At 44.7% G+C, this 19,452-nt stretch overlaps 1 protein-coding gene across 2 annotated transcripts in view; it reads left to right on the forward strand.

The window, feature by feature from the left end:
• Positions 1-19,452, forward strand: part of CNTN1 (contactin 1) — a 296,276-nt gene that overhangs the window by 255,573 nt on the left and 21,251 nt on the right. For both annotated transcript variants that reach the window (XM_075600076.1, XM_075600077.1), the window contains 2 exons: positions 10,543-10,729; positions 13,593-13,705. In XM_075600076.1, coding sequence (XP_075456191.1) covers positions 10,543-10,729; positions 13,593-13,705 — 300 coding nt within the window. The remainder of the gene's footprint in view (positions 1-10,542; positions 10,730-13,592; positions 13,706-19,452) is intronic.

The raw sequence follows: 19,452 nt of genomic DNA on the forward strand, positions 1-19,452 counted from the left end.
CACACACACACTAACCCACACTAACCCACACAGTCACGTGCACACACACACAGTGACACGCACACACAGTGACGCACACACACAGTGACGCACACACACAGAGATGCGCACACACGGTCATGCACACACAGTCATGCACACACACAAACACACACACAAAGTCGCGCGCGCACACACACAGTGACGCACACGCATACACAGTCACAGAATCACACACACAAAATCACACACAATCACACACAAACAGAATCACACCCACACACATTTACACACAGTCACACATTCACACACACAGTTGCACTCACACGCACCCCCACACACACACACACACACACACACACACACACACACACACACACACACACACCACACACACACACACACACACACACACACACACACACACACACACACACACAATTCACCGTTATTATAAATATAGAAGTGCAAATAGCTAAAACTGGGTGTGTGCAGAGCACGCGCGTTCTAAGTGAAACCTTTTGTGTTTTGTCACTGAAATTGAGATTTTTAATAAAAAACAGCACCATCACAAATATAATTTCTGTGACAAAACAGGGACAAAAGACAAAGAAGTTTCCCTTAAAATGCTTGTGCTCAGCACACACACACTTCTTTCTATTGTCTGTCACACCTTCATTGTGCTGTGCTTATTGAAGATGTTGGCGCCCTATTAATAATAGTACTAATAATAATTTGATTTAATCATTGGCACAGACAAGTTCTCGATTAAGTTTTGATGCAATTCCAGAGAATGCATTTTTGTGCATTTGCTAATATATTACAGTGGGCGTTCCTAAATTTTCTTGTGGGTGGTTGATATGGGGGAATTTGTGTAATTTGTCTTGTAAACTACACAGTAAATACAAAATACAACAAATTATTTTCTGAAACTAACCCAAAACTTCACAAAATAAACATTTCTGCCACCGCCTGAATATTTTTACGTGCACGCACTGTTCTAATGTACTGTTATACACTTTCATTCAGGCTGTCTATATTCAGAATATTCAGATTTTTTTCAAAGATGTGAATTATATTTTAAAATCAGAATAGTTATGATATTCAACATTACAGTTCTGATTTGGATCTAAGTCTTGCAGAATTCTTGTTTTTCATGTGTTAGTGATTTCCCCAAATATTGCAAACGTTCACACTTTTAGGGCCTTTTTCTATATAGTACAAAGCCGTCGTTCAAGGCCTTTGCGGACGAAATGCCCATCAAAGTTAATGAGGATTTTAGTTTGTTGCCCGGAGATAGAATTACCCTCTTAATATTAATTTACTACAGCCACTGCCAGAAAGAAAAGTGGTTAGTTGAAAGGTCCTCTTAAGAGCTGTTGAATTGTGTTTAGCAATAATTCTAAGCTGCAACACAGCACCAACCTTTCAAAGAAAAAGTATATCAGCGAGAGCACTTAGAGATTCATCTTTTTAAAATCATGCAATTAATTGTGCACCAGTTGGGTCACAATTTTGGTGAGAGACTTTGATTAAAGACATCCATAGTTTTACTAAAGCCAGCAAGAAACCATGTGGATCTGTATATGACAATCTCCCATCTGCAGATTTCGCAGGAAAGGGATATCTTTGAGCGAGTAATGGAGTCTCTTTCTTTGTTAAATCTGGTGCAGGTTTACGTTTAACTCAGTTTGGCGGCCCAGAAACATTAGGAACTTTAATGTTTTTTCCTTGCATATAATGCTCATGTTTGACCCCAAAACACTTCTTTTCATTTTATTCACTAATAATAATGTTTTATATGTTGCTAGAAGATGTTCCATTAGCAATGTGTTATAAGTGACATTTTAATGAAATAACTTGAAATTAAAAATGATCATAAATGTCCTAAACCGGCACAGCTTGCAACATATTAAGATACATTTGACTATATGGAAAACATATCATGTACTTCAATATCCAGAACCTAGTGCTATAAATACTATGCTATGAATAATACTCGGTGAGTAACTGGGATGAAATAGAGTTTAAACATCTTTAAAATGCTTGACCTAGGCAATGTCTTTTAGTGGCTGTCTTGTTTTAATATTAGAAAATGCAGCATATGCAAGGTTTATTTTAAAGCTCTTGGCAGACATAACTTCATCATTTGCTTTCCAGAAGACGTGATTTTGGTTTTCTATTTCATCCGATTCCAAGCACACTCTAAAACCATCAATAAATACAATGGGTTCCCATTTGGCATGAGCTTTCCCCACTGGTTTGTTATTTTGATCATTTGCAAAGCCGTTGGGTCTCAGGACACGTCAATAGCTTTTGGTCTTTGTCTCCATTTACAACTATTAGCACTATATCCTGTTTCATGGGTCTGTCTACAATGTTGTAACCCAATAATTAAGGATCAAAGAAGTGCATTATTTCATTTTGTTTGCTCGTAATAAGACAATAGGAGAAATATATGATTTCCTAAAGTTTAAAAATGTGTGGAACAATCAAAGGATATTTAAAATATATATTTTTATTGAAGATTTGAAGATGCCAAATAAACTGACTTTTGAATGTGTACAATTTTTTTACATTTATGTTTATACTAAAGTACTTATCCTAACTAAATCCCAAATGTTTACTTTTAGTAGTTATATTGGTCCTGAAGAAAACAATATATTGTAAAGGTTTTTATAACCTTCATGTTTCCATTGATCCAGTAAGTTTCCAAGACCTCTTAAGAGCTCATGCACATCTATCTATCTATCTATCTATCTATCTATCTATCTATCTATCTATCTATCTATCTATCTATCTAATTAAAAACAAATGGACGATACCGTTCTGTGGCTAACAAAATGCTTTTATTTGTGCGAGCTTTCGATATACAATGATCTCTTCTTCCGGCGGTATTATAATGGATAAAGCAAAAGAGGTTTTTACTTAAAAACAGTGCATCCTGGAATGTATCTGTGACTGAAGCCTAATCCTCCCCCCTATGATAGGGATAGTTTCTTGCTTTATCCATTCATTGTAACACCGCCAGAAGAAGAGATCAGTTTATTTCAAAAGATTGCACAAATAAAGGCTTTTGTTAGCCACAGAACGGTATCGTCTATTCGTTTTTGATTATTAAGCTCGACTAACACGGTACAGATACCTCTACATCAATATATATATACAGGCAACCCCCGTTATAGCGCGATCCGCTAAAACGCGGATCCGCTTATAATGCGGTCTGAGTGTGGCTTCCGAGCATATCTTCTACCTTTCTTTCCCCCGGCACCACCATGCAGGCTGTGGACTTGACCCAGCTCCTCAAGCGGTGCCGCGCGAATGACATCAGCTGTTTTTTTGTTTTTTTTTAAACATCCAATTTTTTTGGTAACACATACACACACACCTCAAATTGACTTTGTGTGCTTATAAACACTATTCTGTAAATAGGGTCATCCACTTATGTACCACATTAGGAATTCTGCCTCTAAAAAAATGCCTACTCATTTTCCAAATTAGATTCTCTAGCTAAATTGCACTATACTATCAATTTGCAGCTAAAAGTTCAATCAAACTTTTTGTAATTTTTCAAACATAAAAAATACGAGAGAAAAATGCGAACCCAATTTTGGTATGTTTACCCATTTCTAGCCACTTAAAACAGTGAAAGTAGCAGAGAGTCTGTATTTCTATGAGAATCCTCTCTTACGTATGTTTGTTGGTTCTGCTTCTTATGGAACATCACAACCATGTTGTGAATAAGAGAAGGATTGTAAAGATGCCAAGAGCGTCCTAAAAACTGTTTAACAACTCAGTCATCTCCACGTAATCTCAGTAGTACATTTCCTCACAGAGGTATGAGCTACTGTACATTCATTGTATAAGCAACAAATAGCCCAGCACACATTGTCTGTAGATAATAGAACAAATGAACGGGATAATGCCAAAAGAGATGAGATTTAATGTGCAACACAAACCACCATAAGCAGAACCGCATACCCTACATCAAAAAACGATAACAAGCAATAAACAATCATAAAAATATAATAGGCAAAACCAGAAGGAGTAATGGAGGGGGGAGGGGGTGGATAATAGGGTATGTGAGCACAAATACAATAAAGGGTCAAGACAACACATAGGTGGGTTAAAAAGTGGTGAAGTAGCAGGGGGCAACGTTTCGGGGAACACCCCTTCGTCAGGCCCGTTCCCCCTCTCTCCAATGGAACAGAGGGGTACTTCCCTGTCCCCCAGACCCACAACAACAATGTCAGGTCCCAATAGGAGACTAAACAACCCCCACACAAATTATAAAATAAGGTACAAATGAATAACCAAGATAATAAGTGAAATGGCAAACAGGAAAAGATCAAAAGGAGCAGGATACATAGTGTGAGGCAAAAATGCAAACCACAGTCGGTCTAAATGGAACTCAGCAGTCCTGCTCCTGTTAAGTGCTGGGAGCGTCTGTGAAGAACTGTCCCAGCTAGAGTAGTGATAAAGGAAGGATGACGTCATCTATCAGTGCTACGAGCGCAATCCCGACATGAACATCAGCTGTGGGCTCTGCTTCAGGTCCCGTGACGCCGTCCTCTCTTCAGTAGGTTGCCGAAGACCACTGTGTTGTGCGCGCGCATGCGCACTACGCGCCATGGGTAAAGTCCATAATATCAACAACGGAGTACTCTGCGCACGCACAGTGGGCTGGAGGGTCACATCATAGGGTTTTAGTGGCAGGTTGGAGCTCCAATGAGAGGTTTGATCATCCCCACAGTCCAGACATGCATATGAGGAGCATTACTATATCAGAGTGATATCAGCACAGGAGGCAGCAGCAGAGGGGCAGGCCACAAAGACAGCCCGAGCGAAGGGTCACTTGTGCTCCCCCCAAATGACAGATTAAAAGTTACCTATAACTAAAATAGTAAACAAAACAAAGTTAGTGTAAGTGGTGTGTATATATACACATTAGGACAGGATAAAACATGCATATAAGTACACCCTAAAAAAATGGAACAACCAAGCGTTTCAAATGAATTTGTACAAGATAATAAATCATAATGGTAATTATATGTAAATGAGCTGGAATAGAGTCTCCCGTAGATCAACAAGAACTAAAAGTAGAGAACACTAGGGGGGGCCAGGTTTGAGGTGAAGGAGACTCACCCCTCTGACAAAGGATGGATCACCCTGCATCAGCACCAGGACGCGGAGCCCAACCGTATAGTCACATACCTCAGAGTACAGAGCAATAGAGTAGCACCAGCACCAGACCGTATCGAGGATAATACAGAGATAGTGTTAATGACACATATACCGCACAGGGGGCAGGTACCTAGGCAAAATTGACTACAAATAGCAGCCAATATTGAGATCCTTATTCATGCCCAATGAAGTCATGGTACCGAGAGTTCTAATCCATCTGGATTCCTTCTTAAACAGTGATTTCTGCAAATTGCCGCCACGTCGGCCCATTCTCATCCCATCGATAATCTGGTACCTCAATTGACTCACGTTGTGCCCAGCCTGTGTGAAATCATGTGCTACCGGAGCATCCGGGTCACATCTGCGTATGGCCGCTTTGTGCTGTCCAATCCTTTCCTTTATTCTCTGGGTGGTCTCCCACACATAACCCATGCCACACGGACATTTAATGAGATATATGACGTCTTTTGACAGACACGTATAATATTCTTTAATCGCATAAGATATACCGGACAGGGGATGTTTAAATGTAGGACCTTCTACGATACTGTTATATTGGTTACAACTGTAACACCTATAACAGCCAAGTTTGGGGGTGCCAAGGAAGGTTTGTTTAACACTTTTACCACCAATGTCTGCCCTGACCAGTCGGTCACGAAGGTTCTTCCCTCTCTTGTAGGAGAATAAGGGTGGATCTTTAAGGACAGGAGCTATGAGAGGATCACTCTGAAACAATGACCAATGTTGCTGTATGATGTTTCTGATGTACCCACTATTAGTGTTGTATGTGGATATAATAGGCACAGATAACTTCTTTTTCTCAGTACCTGTAGGTCCCGTAGGAGCCCAATCCACCGCCTTCTGTCGTTGTTTAGACAGCAAATCCATGGGGTACCCTCTCGAGTGAAATTTAGATTCTATTTTGTCCATACCATCCATGATTTTGGACGGGGTACTAATAATACGTTTAGCACGCAAAAACTGACTATAGGGTAAACCCAATGTGGTACCTGGGGGGTGGAAGCTCGAGTAGTGCAAGAGGTTGTTGCGATCTGTAGGTTTGGAAAACATGTCAGATTCTAATTTGCCATTAAGTGCACTGATTGTCGTATCGAGAAAGTCTATCTTAATAGGGTCATGAGTACACGAGAATCTCATTGTTCTGTGAGCCTGATTGAGCTCTGTAACAAAGTCCAATAAAGAAGTGGTATAATTCTGCCACACCAGAAACACGTCATCTATAAAACGCACCCACATACACCCATTGTCCAAAAAGGACTGGTTGCAATATACATAATCATCCTCGAATTTGGACATAAAGATGTTGGCGTATGTGGGTGCGACGTTCGAGCCCATGGCCTTGCCTTGAATTTGAACATAGTAACTGTCTTCGAACAAAAAATAATTCTCGCATAAAATAATCTCTAAGAGATCAACAATCAGCATACCCTCCTTTGGTGTAAATACACCAGCTCGTTCCACTGCTTCCCTCACTGCCAATATACGATTAACATGTGGTATGGACGTATATAGACTATTTACATCTAATGTTGCAAGTATTAATGGTTGGTACAAAGTAGGTAATTCCCTAATTTTCTCAAGAAAGTGGGTAGTGTCCCTAATATAGGATCTACTGTTAGTGACCAGTGGTCTCAAAAGTTTGTCTAAAAATACTGAACAGGGTTGGAAGACAGAATCTGTACCCGCTACTATGGGTCTACCAGGTGGTGAATATAGATTTTTGTGAATCTTCGGTACAGTATACAGTACTGGTATGATGGGGTCTTTTTAATAAGGTAAGTCTTCTGCTTACTAGTGATTACCCCACTTTCCAGCGCGAGGGTCACAACCTGGGAATTTTATTCTTGAACCCTTTGTGTAGGATTGACTGCAACCAGTTTATAGGAACTAACATCCCCTAATTATCTCATAATCTCATTATGATAATCAACCTTATTCATAACTTTATGTTTCAGTAGAGAGGCCACATCCCTTTGGACCAGATTCATGTAAGTCTCTATAGTGTGATTAGATGGTGGTGGGTTGAAAGAACTCTTGTTCTTACATTCTGATGTTAGTAAATGGAAGATTGTATTGGTATCTATGTCATCAGAGGGGGGTACAGAATCAAACGTATGTTTGGCAACAAATCCCTTCAGTCTTAGTGATCTATAAAACCGGGCTAATGCAACCTCCAAATCCCTGGCATTGGTCAAATTTGTTGGGACAAAAGATAGTCCCTTATTGAGCACCTTAACCTGGTCATCAGTCAGTGTAACATCAGAAATATTAATCACCAGCGAGTTTGGCACCCCCAAACTTGGCTGTTATAGGTATTACAGTTGTAACCAATGTAACAGTATCATAGAAGGTCCTACATTTAAACATCCCCTGTCCGGTATATCTTATGCGATTAAAGAATATTATACGTGTCTGTCAAAAGACGTCATATATCTCATTAAATGTCCGTGTGGCATGGGTTATGTGTGGGAGAGAATAAAGGATAGGATTGGACAGCACAAAGTGGCCATACGGAGATGTGACCCGGATGCTCCGGTAGCACATCATTTCACATAGGCTGGGCACAACGTGAGTCAATTGAGGTACCAAGTTATCGATGGGATGAGAATGGGCCGACGTGGCGGCAATCTGCAGAAATCACTGTTTAAGAAGGAATCCAGATGGATTAGAACTCTCGGTACCATGAATCCATTGGGCATGAACAAGGATCTCAATATTGGCTGCTATTTGTAGTCAATTTTGCCTAGGTACCTGCCCCCTGTGCGGTATATGTGTCATTAACACTATCTCTGTATTATCCTCGATATGGTCTGGTGCTGGTCCTACTCTATTGCTCTGTACTCTGAGGTATGTGACTATACGTTTGGGCTCTGTGTCCTGGTGCTGATGCAGGGTGATCCATCCTTTGTCAGAGGGGTGAGTCTCCTTCACCTCTAACCTGCCCCCCCTAGTGTTCTCTACTTTTAGTTCTTGTTGATCTACAGTATGGGAGACTCTTTTCCAGCTCATTTACATATGATCTACCATTATGATTTATTATCTTGTACAAATTCATTTGAAACGCTTGGTTGTTCCATTTTTATTAGGGTGTACTTATATGCATGTTTTATCCTGTCCTAATGTGTATATATACACATCACTTACATTAACTTTGTTTTGCTTACTATTTTAGTTATAGGTAACTTTTAATCTGTCATTTGGGGGGAGCACAAGTGACCCTTCGCTCGGGCTGTCTGTGTGGCCTGCCCCTCTGCTGCTGCCTCCTGTGCTGATATCACTCTGATATAGTACTGCTCCTCATATGCATGTCTGGACTGTGGGGATGATCAAACCTCTCATTGGAGCTCCAACCTGCCACTAAAACCCTATGATGTGACCCTCCAGCCCACTGTGCGTGCGCAGAGTACTCCGTTGTTGATATTATGGACTTTACCCATGGCGCGTAGTGCGCATGCGCACGCACAACACAGTGGTCTTCGGCAACCTACTGAAGAGAGGACGGTGTCACAGGACCTGAAGCAGAGCCCACAGCTGATGTTCATGTCGGGATTGCGCTCGTAGCACTGATAGATGACGTCATCCTTCCTTTATCACTACTCTAGCTGGGACAGTTCTTCACAGACGCCCCCAGCACTTAACAGTAGCAGGACTGCTGAGTTCCATTTAGACCGACTGTGGTTTGCATTTTTGCCTCACACTATGTATCCTGCTCCTTTTGATCTTTTCCTGTTTGCCATTTCACTTATTATCTTGGTTATTCATTTGTACCTTATTTTATTATTTGTGTGGGGGTTATTTAGTCTCCTATTGGGACCTGACGTTGTTGTTGTGGGTCTGGGGGACAGGGAAGTACCCCTCTGTTCCATTGGAGAGAGGGGGAATGGGCCTGATGAAGGGGTGTTCCCTGAAACGTTGCCCCCCTGCTGCTTCCCGACTATTGTACCCACCTATGTGTTGTCTTGACCCTTTATTTTATTTGTGCTCACGTACCCTATTATCCACCCCCTCCCTCCTCCATTACTCCTTCTGGTTTTGCCTATTATATTTTTATGATTGTTTATTGCTTGTTATCGTTTTTTGATGTAGGGTATGCGGTTCTGCTTATGGTGGTTTGTGTTACACATTAAATCTCATCTCTTTTGGCATTATCCCATTCATTTGTTCTATTATCTACAGACAATGTGTGCTGGGCTATTTGTTGCTTATATTATTATTAGAGGATTTGGGTCCTCTTTAGTCCGTTGCACCCTGCAAAAAATTATTTTGCTGTCCTGTGTGTGCTGTATATCACTTTCCCGTTCTGTTACATTCATTGTATATTCAATTATATTGTATATATGTATATCTTTACATAGCGCCATTAATGTACATAGCGATTCACAGCAGTAATACATGTGACAATCATATAAATAACAAATCATTCAAATAACATACTTTATAATGGGAATAAGTGCTTTCAGACATAAAAGTGACATTTATTGAAAGGAGTCCCTGCCCCGAAGAGCTTACAATCTAATAATTTATTAATGTAGTGATGTTATTATTAGTACCAAATTGAACTAAGAACGCTGATATGCTTAATATGTTAAAGGAGCATCTCATGAGGAAAAAGATCTCCTCTAGGTGGGAAGCAGGGGGTCTATGAAGCAGAACTGTGGCTCATGTACGGAGACTCCCTGCTTCCAAAGATACAGGAAAGTGTCCTTCATGCCGGTTTAAAGGTACTGCGTCACGCGGGCCAAAAAGAAGGCGCAATGAATGATGTTATAGCTTCCAATTGCTCCAAGTGACACAGGACCTTTAAACTGCCATATTGTTCACCCTGGGGTGCACTGTACCGGGGCACTTTCAGAGATATGTATCTCACGAAGCTGAAATATGCATGCGGGTTAGCTTCGGAGATCCCCTGCTGCAAACCTAGGAGAAACTATGGGGTTACGCATTTTAGAATGATTTGTATATAATTTACACCTTCAAAAGAATATGTATAAATATTTCTAAAAATAAAACAAATAAAAAAGTTTAGCCTGACAGAGTTATCTGATGGTTTCTTTCTAAAATCAGACATTTTTTTTAATTTAAAACTACTTGTATGTGAAAATGGTTCATCTTGTGTCACTTAGTTTAACTGTATTTATGACTGACATGAATTCACTTCTGTGTGGGACTGCACCTTGCAGGTGTACATTTTTGAAAGCTTAAACATACCTACATTTTGAAACAAAAGTTTACAAGGCAGAAAATATTTGACATCGCTGGCCTGTTTATGCTTTATTGCATCTCACATTCTGTTCATGCTGCTTAGAAGACATGAAGCATAACACAATGATGTCATAAAAATTTGGTTTACATTTACAGGTTCGTTATTGGCGAATTCAAGACAAAGAGGCAGCAGCACATCGAGTACAAGTGAAAGCTTCTGACTCCTCAGTCAAACTTGAAGGCTTGTTGCCAGATACTCATTACCACTTAGAAGTCAGGGCTTTCAATAGTGCAGGGGATGGACCACCAAGTCGAATTGCTAATGTCCTCACAAGAAAAGCACGTAAGTGGAGAAGTTTAAACAAAATACATGCTAAGAAAAACAACTGAAGAGCAAATACAGAATATACAGTGGATACTGCTTTTGTTAGGGCCAGTTAAACACATATCCAGTTGTACCTAATTAAAGAATGCTTTAGCAATCAGTGTTTAGTTTTACCAAGCAACCTAAAAATTTGTAGAAAATTGGCTATCTGGCCATTTTTAAGAGCCTGTGTGAATATTATTTTTCTGCACTATTTGAACATAGTGGGTCTATACGTTTTAAATATTACCCCGTATTCATAAAATCCTGTTATGATTTCATGTAGGAATCTGAGTTATTATCCATCCAAAACACTGCTATCAGACTCCTCTACCTCACTCACTGCTCCACTTCTGCTGCTCCACTACGCACATCCCTACACTGGCTTCTCATATCCTATAGAATCAAATTTAAAACCTTATCTCTGACTTGCAAAGCTCTCAATGATGCTGCCCTCCCTTACATTCGAGCCCTCATCCCTAAATATATCCCTAAATGCCCCCACGTTCTGCTCATTACATCCGCTTACCCTCCTACCTTATCACCTCCTCTCACTTCCTCCTACCAAACTTCTCCCATGCTGCCCCCTCTCTCTGGAATTCCCTAGCATGCACCATCAGACTCTCCCCCAGCTTTCAGATATTTAAAAACTCCCTGAAAAGTCACCTTTTCAAGGAAGCCTATTTGCCATAGATTTAACATCCATCTCTCCTCCTCCTCCAACCCCATTGGGACCAGCTGTGGGGCTGGACCAATCTCCACCCTATATAACATTCCCCCTTCCCAATAAAAATCATTAATAGAATGGGCCATATTCCATATACACCCCATCCTACAATAAACAGCCACCTTACCTTCTTTTTTTTAAGCCTCGATAAGCCACTTATCGAGGCTTTTTCGGCAAAAATGCCTACTGCTATTCAGTAAGCCTCGATAAGTGGGCGATAAAGGCATGAATTTTGGCTCTCGTCCAAAACGCATTGCCTGCCAAGCGGCGATAAGCCACTTATCTGTAGTTCTGAAACTCGTGCATCTCTAGTAGCCTCGATTAGCTTATTGAGGCTGATCGCGGCTCTAGAATGGTGAGTTTCTCCCAAAATCCTCACGCCAGGAAAAGTTGGCGTGGAGCTGGGGAGTACCTGCTGAGAAGGCGGCGAGAGGGGACTTGGAAAACAAAATGCATTTTTCCTGCATCGGATTGATGCCAGGGGTCTCCGGAGCTGATACATATTAATACCAGAACTGGAGACCCCTGACATGATCCCATGCAAGAAAAATGCATTTACAGGAAACTTCATTAACTCAGCAGCTGACCGCCAGAGCAATGAAGGGGTTAACAACCAGTGCCATGGTATTGTGGGTAGTGGGGGTGGGTGGTATTTGTCCCATGCTGGCGGTTTGGAGTTAACCCTTCATTACCTTTGCAGTTAATACCTAAGGTAATGAAGGGGTTAACCCCTCCCGCTACCTACCCGGTAGGTATACACACCCACTAAGGGTCAAATACCAACTTCACCCATCCTTTCTACCCATAATAAACATTCAAAAACACAACAACACTAATACCCACCTCCTCTACCCCCAAAAACCCCACCTCCCCCCTACACATACAGTACAATTATGGGAAAATGACTATTATCCACATGTGGATAATAGTGCATTTGCCCTTGATAAAATCAAACATTAGCTAGCCAGCATAAATAAAGTAAATAATACTTTCTACGTACCCCTGCCATCATGAAGGGCATCCTCGTCAGCATACACCAGGTCCATGTCCTCCATTTCCAGCAAGACATGAAAAAATACAATCTAATGGCCCCTAACCCCTTAATCACCTTTGTGATTAATAACCGCTATAGTAGTTAAAGGGTTAACCCACCCTCCCCTGCTACCCACCAGGGAGGCCTAATCACCCACCACGGACCCACTATATCGACCCTCTAACCATTCATTGGCACAGTGGTAAATCATGCCAATATAATATGGGCTTGATAAGCCACTATAGCAGTCAATGGTCAACCTAATAAAAAAGCATGAAGGCCAAAAATACACATTTAAATCCCACGGTCACGTGATGCGAGACATTTAAATGCATAGGAGATACCGGCACCCCCTAATGGGGTCTGTATCTCGGGAAGCATGGGGTTCCCGGACCTGAAATCAATGTGGTTCTGCTCAAGGGACCCCTTGCACTAGTGTTCAAATTTATATAAAAATGTTGCGATCGCTGGCGTGATATGCGCCAGCCAGATCGCTGCAGGTCACCGGGTGAGACCTTTTGAGAGAGGCTAACATCACGTTGCTGGCGTGATATGCGCCAGTCAGATCGTCTCAGGTCACCGGGTGAGACCTTTTGAGAGAGGCTAACATCACAATGCTGGCGTGATATGCGCCAGCCAGATCGCTGCAGGTCACCGGGTGAGACCTTTTGAGAGAGGCTCACATCACGTTGCTGGCGTGATATGTGCCAGACAGATCGCTACAGGTCACCGGGTGAGACCTTTTGAGAGAGGCTAACATCACGTCGCTGGCTCCTCGCCAGTTTTGGGCATTTTGCTATCGCAGGCATTCGAGGCTTTCTGAATACCGTGATAGCAACGCTCAAAAAACAGGCGGCATAGCCGGCCCAGTGATTTTTTTTTTATGAAGGCTTATAGAATAGGCCCCTTTATATCTGTTTGTGCATGCTCATCCTCACTCGTATCTAACTGTTTATGTAATATACATAACTCTGTACCCCCATTGTTCTGCGCTGTGGAATATGTTGGCGCTTTACAAATAAACAATATTAATAATGTTGCTGCTAGGAAATAGGGATTTAATGTTCTATTGTTTTTTCCAGCTCCAAGTCAGCGGCCGCGAAATATCTATGCTGTGCGATCTGGTTCAAAATACATTATTACGTGGGACCATGTGAAATCATTATCCAATGAATCCTCTGTAAATGGATATAAAGTAAGTCAATTTCACTTTTATAATGGACTAGCTGAGAGACCCGGCGTTGCCCGGGATGTAATGTTCCCGTTCCTCTCTCTCCTCCCCCCTCTCTCTGTTTGTCCCCCATTCACATCAATCCAGTCCCCCCCCTCCCTCCCTCCTTTACAGCTTCATGTAGCGTGTGTGCGTCAGTCACTGTGTGTTTGCTCGCGCGTCAGTGAGTCTGAGGCAGAAACACAAACACACACAGACTGACTGACGCACACACAGTCAGTGTGTGCCTCAGTCAGTGTGTGCGTGCGTCAGTCAGGCTTTGTGTGCGCGTCAGTCAGTGTGTGCGTGCGTGCGGCAGTCAGTCAGTGTGTGCGCGCGGGGCGTCAAAGGCAGGGGGGGGCGTCAAAGGCAGGGGGGGGGCGTCAAAGGGAGGGGGGGGGCGTCAAAGGGAGGGGGGGGGGCATCAAAGGGAGGGGGGGGCGTCAAAGGGAGGGGGGGGCGTCAAAGGGAGGGGGGGGGCGTCAAAGGGAGGGGGGGGGCGTCAAAGGGAGGGGGGGGCGTCAAAGGGAGGGGGGGGCGTCAAAGGGAGGGGGGGGGGCGTCAAAGGGAGGGGGGGGGGCGTCAAAGGGAGGGGGGGGGCGTCAAAGGGAGGGGGGGGCGTCAAAGGGAGGGGGGGGCGTCAAAGGGAGGGGGGGGGCGTCAAAGGGAGGGGGGGGGCGTCAAAGGGAGGGGGGGGCGTCAAAGGGAGGGGGGGGGCGTCAAAGGGAGGGAGGGGGGGGGCGCCAAAGGGAGGGGGGGGGCGTCAAAGGGAGGGAGGGGGGGGGCGCCTCAAAGGCATGGATTCCTCCCCCTGCATTTCCTGCAGTGGACAGGAGGGGGGGGGCAGTGGACAGGAGGGGGGGGCAGTGGACAGGAGGGGGGGCAGTGGACAGGAGGGGGGGGCAGTGGACAGGAGGGGGGGGCAGTGGACAGGAGGGAGGGGGCAGTGGACAGGAGGGGGGGGGGCAGTGGACAGGAGGGGGGGGGCAGTGGACAGGAGGGGGGGGGGCAGTGGACAGGAGGGGGGGGGCAGTGGACAGGAGGGGGGGGCAGTGGACAGGAGGGGGGGGCAGTGGACAGGAGGGGGGGGCAGTGGACAGGAGGGGGGGCAGTGGACAGGAGGGGGGGGCAGTGGACAGGAGGGGGGGGCAGTGGACAGGAGGGGGGGGGCAGTGGACAGGAGGGGGGGGGGCAGTGGACAGGAGGGGGGGGGCAGTGGACAGGAGGGGGCAGTGGACAGGAGGGGGGGGCAGTGGACAGGAGGGGGGGGCAGTGGACAGGAGGGGGGGCAGTGGACAGGAGGGGGGGCAGTGGACAGGAGGGGGGGGCAGTGGACAGGAGGGGGGGGCAGTGGACAGGAGGGGGGGGGCAGTGGACAGGAGGGGGGGGCAGTGGACAGGAGGGGGGGGCAGTGGACAGGAGGGGGGACAGGAGGGGGGACGCAGTGGACAGGAGGGGGGACGCAGTGGACAGGAGGGGGGGGGCAGTGGACAGGAGGGGGGGGCAGTGGACAGGAGGGGGGACGCAGTGGACAGGAGGGGGGACGCAGTGGACAGGAGGGGGGGGCAGTGGACAGGAGGGGGGGGCAGTGGATAGGAGGGGGGGGCAGTGGACAGTGACACACACACACACACACACACACACACACACACACCTCAGTTGATGCGCCCTTTCTCAGTTCCGTTTGGCGCCGGAGGTGGGGAGCGACACCTACCTGTACTTCCGGGCGCCGCCACCGTCTGACTCGCGCCGCGAGGGAGGAAGGGGGTCCGCCATCTTACGCGCCGCGTGGCAGCTGCGGGAAGCGAGGTGATTTGGAGCGGGGAGGGGGGAGAGGTGATTTGGAGCGGGGAGAGGTGATTTGGAGCGGGGAGAGGTGATTTGGAGCGGTGAGGGGGGAGAGGTGATGCCGCTGGGGAGGGGGAAGAGGTGATGCCGCTGGGGAGGGGGAAGAGGTGATGCCGCTGGGGAGGGGGAAGAGGTGATGCCGCTGGGGAGGGGGAAGAGGTGATGCCGCTGGGGAGGGGGAAGAGGTGATGCCGCTGGGGAGGGGGAAGAGGTGATGCCGCTGGGGAGGGGGAAGAGGTGATGCCGCTGGGGAGGGGGAAGAGGTGATGCCGCTGGGGAGGGGGAAGAGGTGATTTGGAGCGGTGAGGGGGGAGAGGTGATGCCGCTGGGGAGGGGGAAGAGGTGATGCCGCTGGGGAGGGGGAAGAGGTGATGCCGCTGGGGAGGGGGAAGAGGTGATGCCGCTGGGGAGGGGGAAGAGGTGATGCCGCTGGGGAGGGGGAAGAGGTGATGCCGCTGGGGAGGGGGAAGAGGTGATTTGGAGAGGGGAGAGAGGTGTAGGTGTGTGTGTGTGTGTGTGTGTGTGTGTGTGTGTGTGTGTGTGTTTTATTTATTTTTTTGGACCTTTGGCCCGTCACTCCGCCTCAGGCCAATGAGAGGTGTGGGGGGCGGGCCAAGGGGGTGGTGTGAGTGTGTGAGGCCAATGAGAGGTGTGCGGGGGCGGGCGGGCCAAGGGACCAATGAGATTGCCGCTAGGGACACCGGACATCCAGCAGGCAGGCATGCATGCATGCAGGCAGGCAGGCAAACATACAGTGCTTTCACTAATATAGTATAAGATCTATCTATTTCGTATACAAACACAAGCAGATAGTACGGGGATGCTAACTTACTTTCAAGTTGTATTACTTCGTTTTCACATATCTGCTAAGTCTCAATCATTTGGTAAGACATTATTTTTACATACATTTTTCTTGAACATTATTTAAAGCAGCAATACTATTGTACTTCCCCCCTTTTCTCCCCTTATTTGTATATATAAAGCATGTGACAATGTACTGTATAATTCTACTGTTCTTACCTAAGCTGGCAATCGGTTGGTGCTCCTGTTATAAATCTGTATACTGTAAATCCTGATTTTGTGCTCAACAGAATGACCGCCTTTCAGTTTCAATCAATCCTTCAGTCGGTGTTACTCAGCAGCTACAATATATACTTATATTACTAAGGAACATGATCTATTGTTAACACTTTGCAGTTCAAAGTGCTGAGAACATTGGCAACACATAATCACAAACAGGAAAGTGTTGCAAAGCCCTTGCACTGCTTGGGAGGTGGGCTAAAACCTGCTATAGAAATCAAAGGATGCTTTTAAACTTAAATTAAAATGGCAATAAAAGTTAGATGAAAAAAAACAGGTCACTAATATCTAACACTACAGAACTGATTTATAAAAAAAACATATATATAAGATTTCACATTTTTTGCTGCTTTAAACAAAGGGATTATAAAAGAAATCAGAGGGCAATTGCTTAAAAAAAGTAAGCAGCTATATGAATACTTAACATTTCTCACGCACAGCTCAGTCTCTAGCCACCTTGGCTAACCGCACTCATTCATACTTGGCTATGCTCATTCTATTGACATCATGTTGATCTAGATAAAGAGGAAATAAAAGGTGGGGTACGTCCAACTAAACAAACGAAAGCTTGAGCCATTAACTATATTATATTTTACTGTAAAACAAGTGTACTGTAGGAACTAAAAAACAATTGGCCCCTTTTCAATTTTAAGACTCTTTTTTGATTTGTGGATTTACATGGATCTCTTAGATTCTCGAGGTCTGCTATATGGTGCTTGTGCACCCTTGTTAGGTGTAATCATTCTTTTGTTAGTAGAATATTAGTAGAATATTTCTTGATCACAAACTGTAGACAAAGAAATAAGGTTTATGTAATTCTATTTTCTTTTCTGAAGTATATGTAAATGAGTTATGCATACTGTATGCTGAAACATTACCCGATCCAAACTACTTGACGATTATCTAAAAAAAACAGTAAGGTTATTTTAAAAGCACATTATATTCAGCTTGTATATTGATAGATTCAAATGTTATTCACTCACAAGGTGTATATGTGTAATATATAATCAAGATAGTTACCGTACAGTATGTACCACTATATGCGTTTTGTCTGTAAAGATGTCAAGCTACTTATTGCATTTGGCCTTGAGCGGATGTAGCGAATTACTGTGAAAAATGCAGTGCATCGTGCCAGAACCACAGCCAACCTAGTCACAGCATGGAAAACATTTTAAAGTTTGATTTTCCATACAGGTTGCTTTGGCAAAATATTAATTTAAAAATTGCTTGTGTATGATACGGTAAGCCTTGTGAAGCTGTAATATTGTTACAGATCGCCACTGCGCACACTGAGTAGTCCAATGTCAAAGTTAAATTGTATGTTCCTGATAATCAGGATTCCAAAACTTTGAAACAAAATACACTGGATTTTACCACTATTGATTTGTATTTACATTTGTTTCTGCTATCTCTGTATCACATCAAAGTTTTTCCTCCTACCGTAAATTACATGTTATCCCTCCCACACATGCCTATGTTATAACATTATACTATATTAAAAATCTACTTTTTACAATGTTACATGCAGCCATACTGTTGGATGGGCTAAGAGTTTTAAAAAGTCTATATACATTTGGCCGATCTATACATATCTCTCTCTCTGGGGCTTATTCTGGTAGCTCCGAATTTGTCATGGCCAAACCGCACGTTTTGGCATGTTCACAAGAAGCATAATGAAATGTGAGAAAAACTGTATTTTCTATTGGAAATCGCATTCTCTAAACCGCTTAAAGTGGCAAGCTGCCTGATGTGGACTTGCTTAGAGCTGGGCCATGTGGGCCAGTGGCCATGGTGGCGCGTGTGCCACACACCAGGTACAGACTTCTATTGGGCAGGCTGTGTGTGTGAGCGCTCACATATCACGATGGTGTGACCACTGGCAGGGAAGATAAGAATTTTGTCTTTCCATGCAGCGTCGCAATGATGTGGTGTATGGGCAGCCAATGGCAGGGCAGATGGTGTGGACCAAATGCAGTGAAGTGCTGTGATGTCATGGCCACGCCCCCTGCTCATCCCATTGCTCCATAGACCACAGATCGTGTCTTTCACCTGTGCACGTGCCGTTAGGCAATCAGATGCACGAGCTGCCATGGCCACTGGGGCTGTGGTCTTGGAGGTGAAAAAGCGATTTGTGATCATTCGGAGCTTCTACAATAGGCCCCTCTGTCTTTCTCTCTTGGCCTATTCATTAAATTGAGTAGTGGTGTACCACCCCTAACCCCCTCCCTCCCCCCTATGGGAGATTTTCAGGTACATAGGTGTTATTGGTTCTGTTGGTTCCCAGGAGGCTGATTCTCCCCATATGTAGTAGGGAGCAGGACAGGTTTTCAGGATGGTGCAGCGCCTCCACCTACAAGGGCACTGCCAGAGGCAGAGATTCACCCCTTCCAGCGACGTATAGACTTCCAGGAACTTATAGATCAGTATCAGAATGCAGAGTCCAGGAACGTTGCAACTGGGGTTTATTGGAGCCTTTGTAGAATCAGCACAACAGCGTAGTACATACAGATGGTGTCCCTTAGTCTCACCCACCCACCCACTCACTTGGGCAGATGCACAGTTCCTCAGAGCCAGGCCTGGGGTAATCAATCCTCACCCTCTTCCTAGAGCAAAGGACATTGGAAGGAACCAAATGCCCGAGGTGACTATTCCCCACCCTCCTCTGAGTAGCAGCTGTATTAGGACCCACACTCAATCTGAAATATCCCAGCTCAGGGGCTTTAACCTTTCCCAGGGAAGGACAGGACAGGCTTTCAGGAAATAGAGCTCTCATCTCGTACATGGGTGCAGTGCCTCCATTCCCT

This window comes from Ascaphus truei, chromosome 5 (assembly GCF_040206685.1).
Source record: "Ascaphus truei isolate aAscTru1 chromosome 5, aAscTru1.hap1, whole genome shotgun sequence".
NCBI classification, from domain to species: Eukaryota; Metazoa; Chordata; class Amphibia; order Anura; family Ascaphidae; genus Ascaphus; species Ascaphus truei.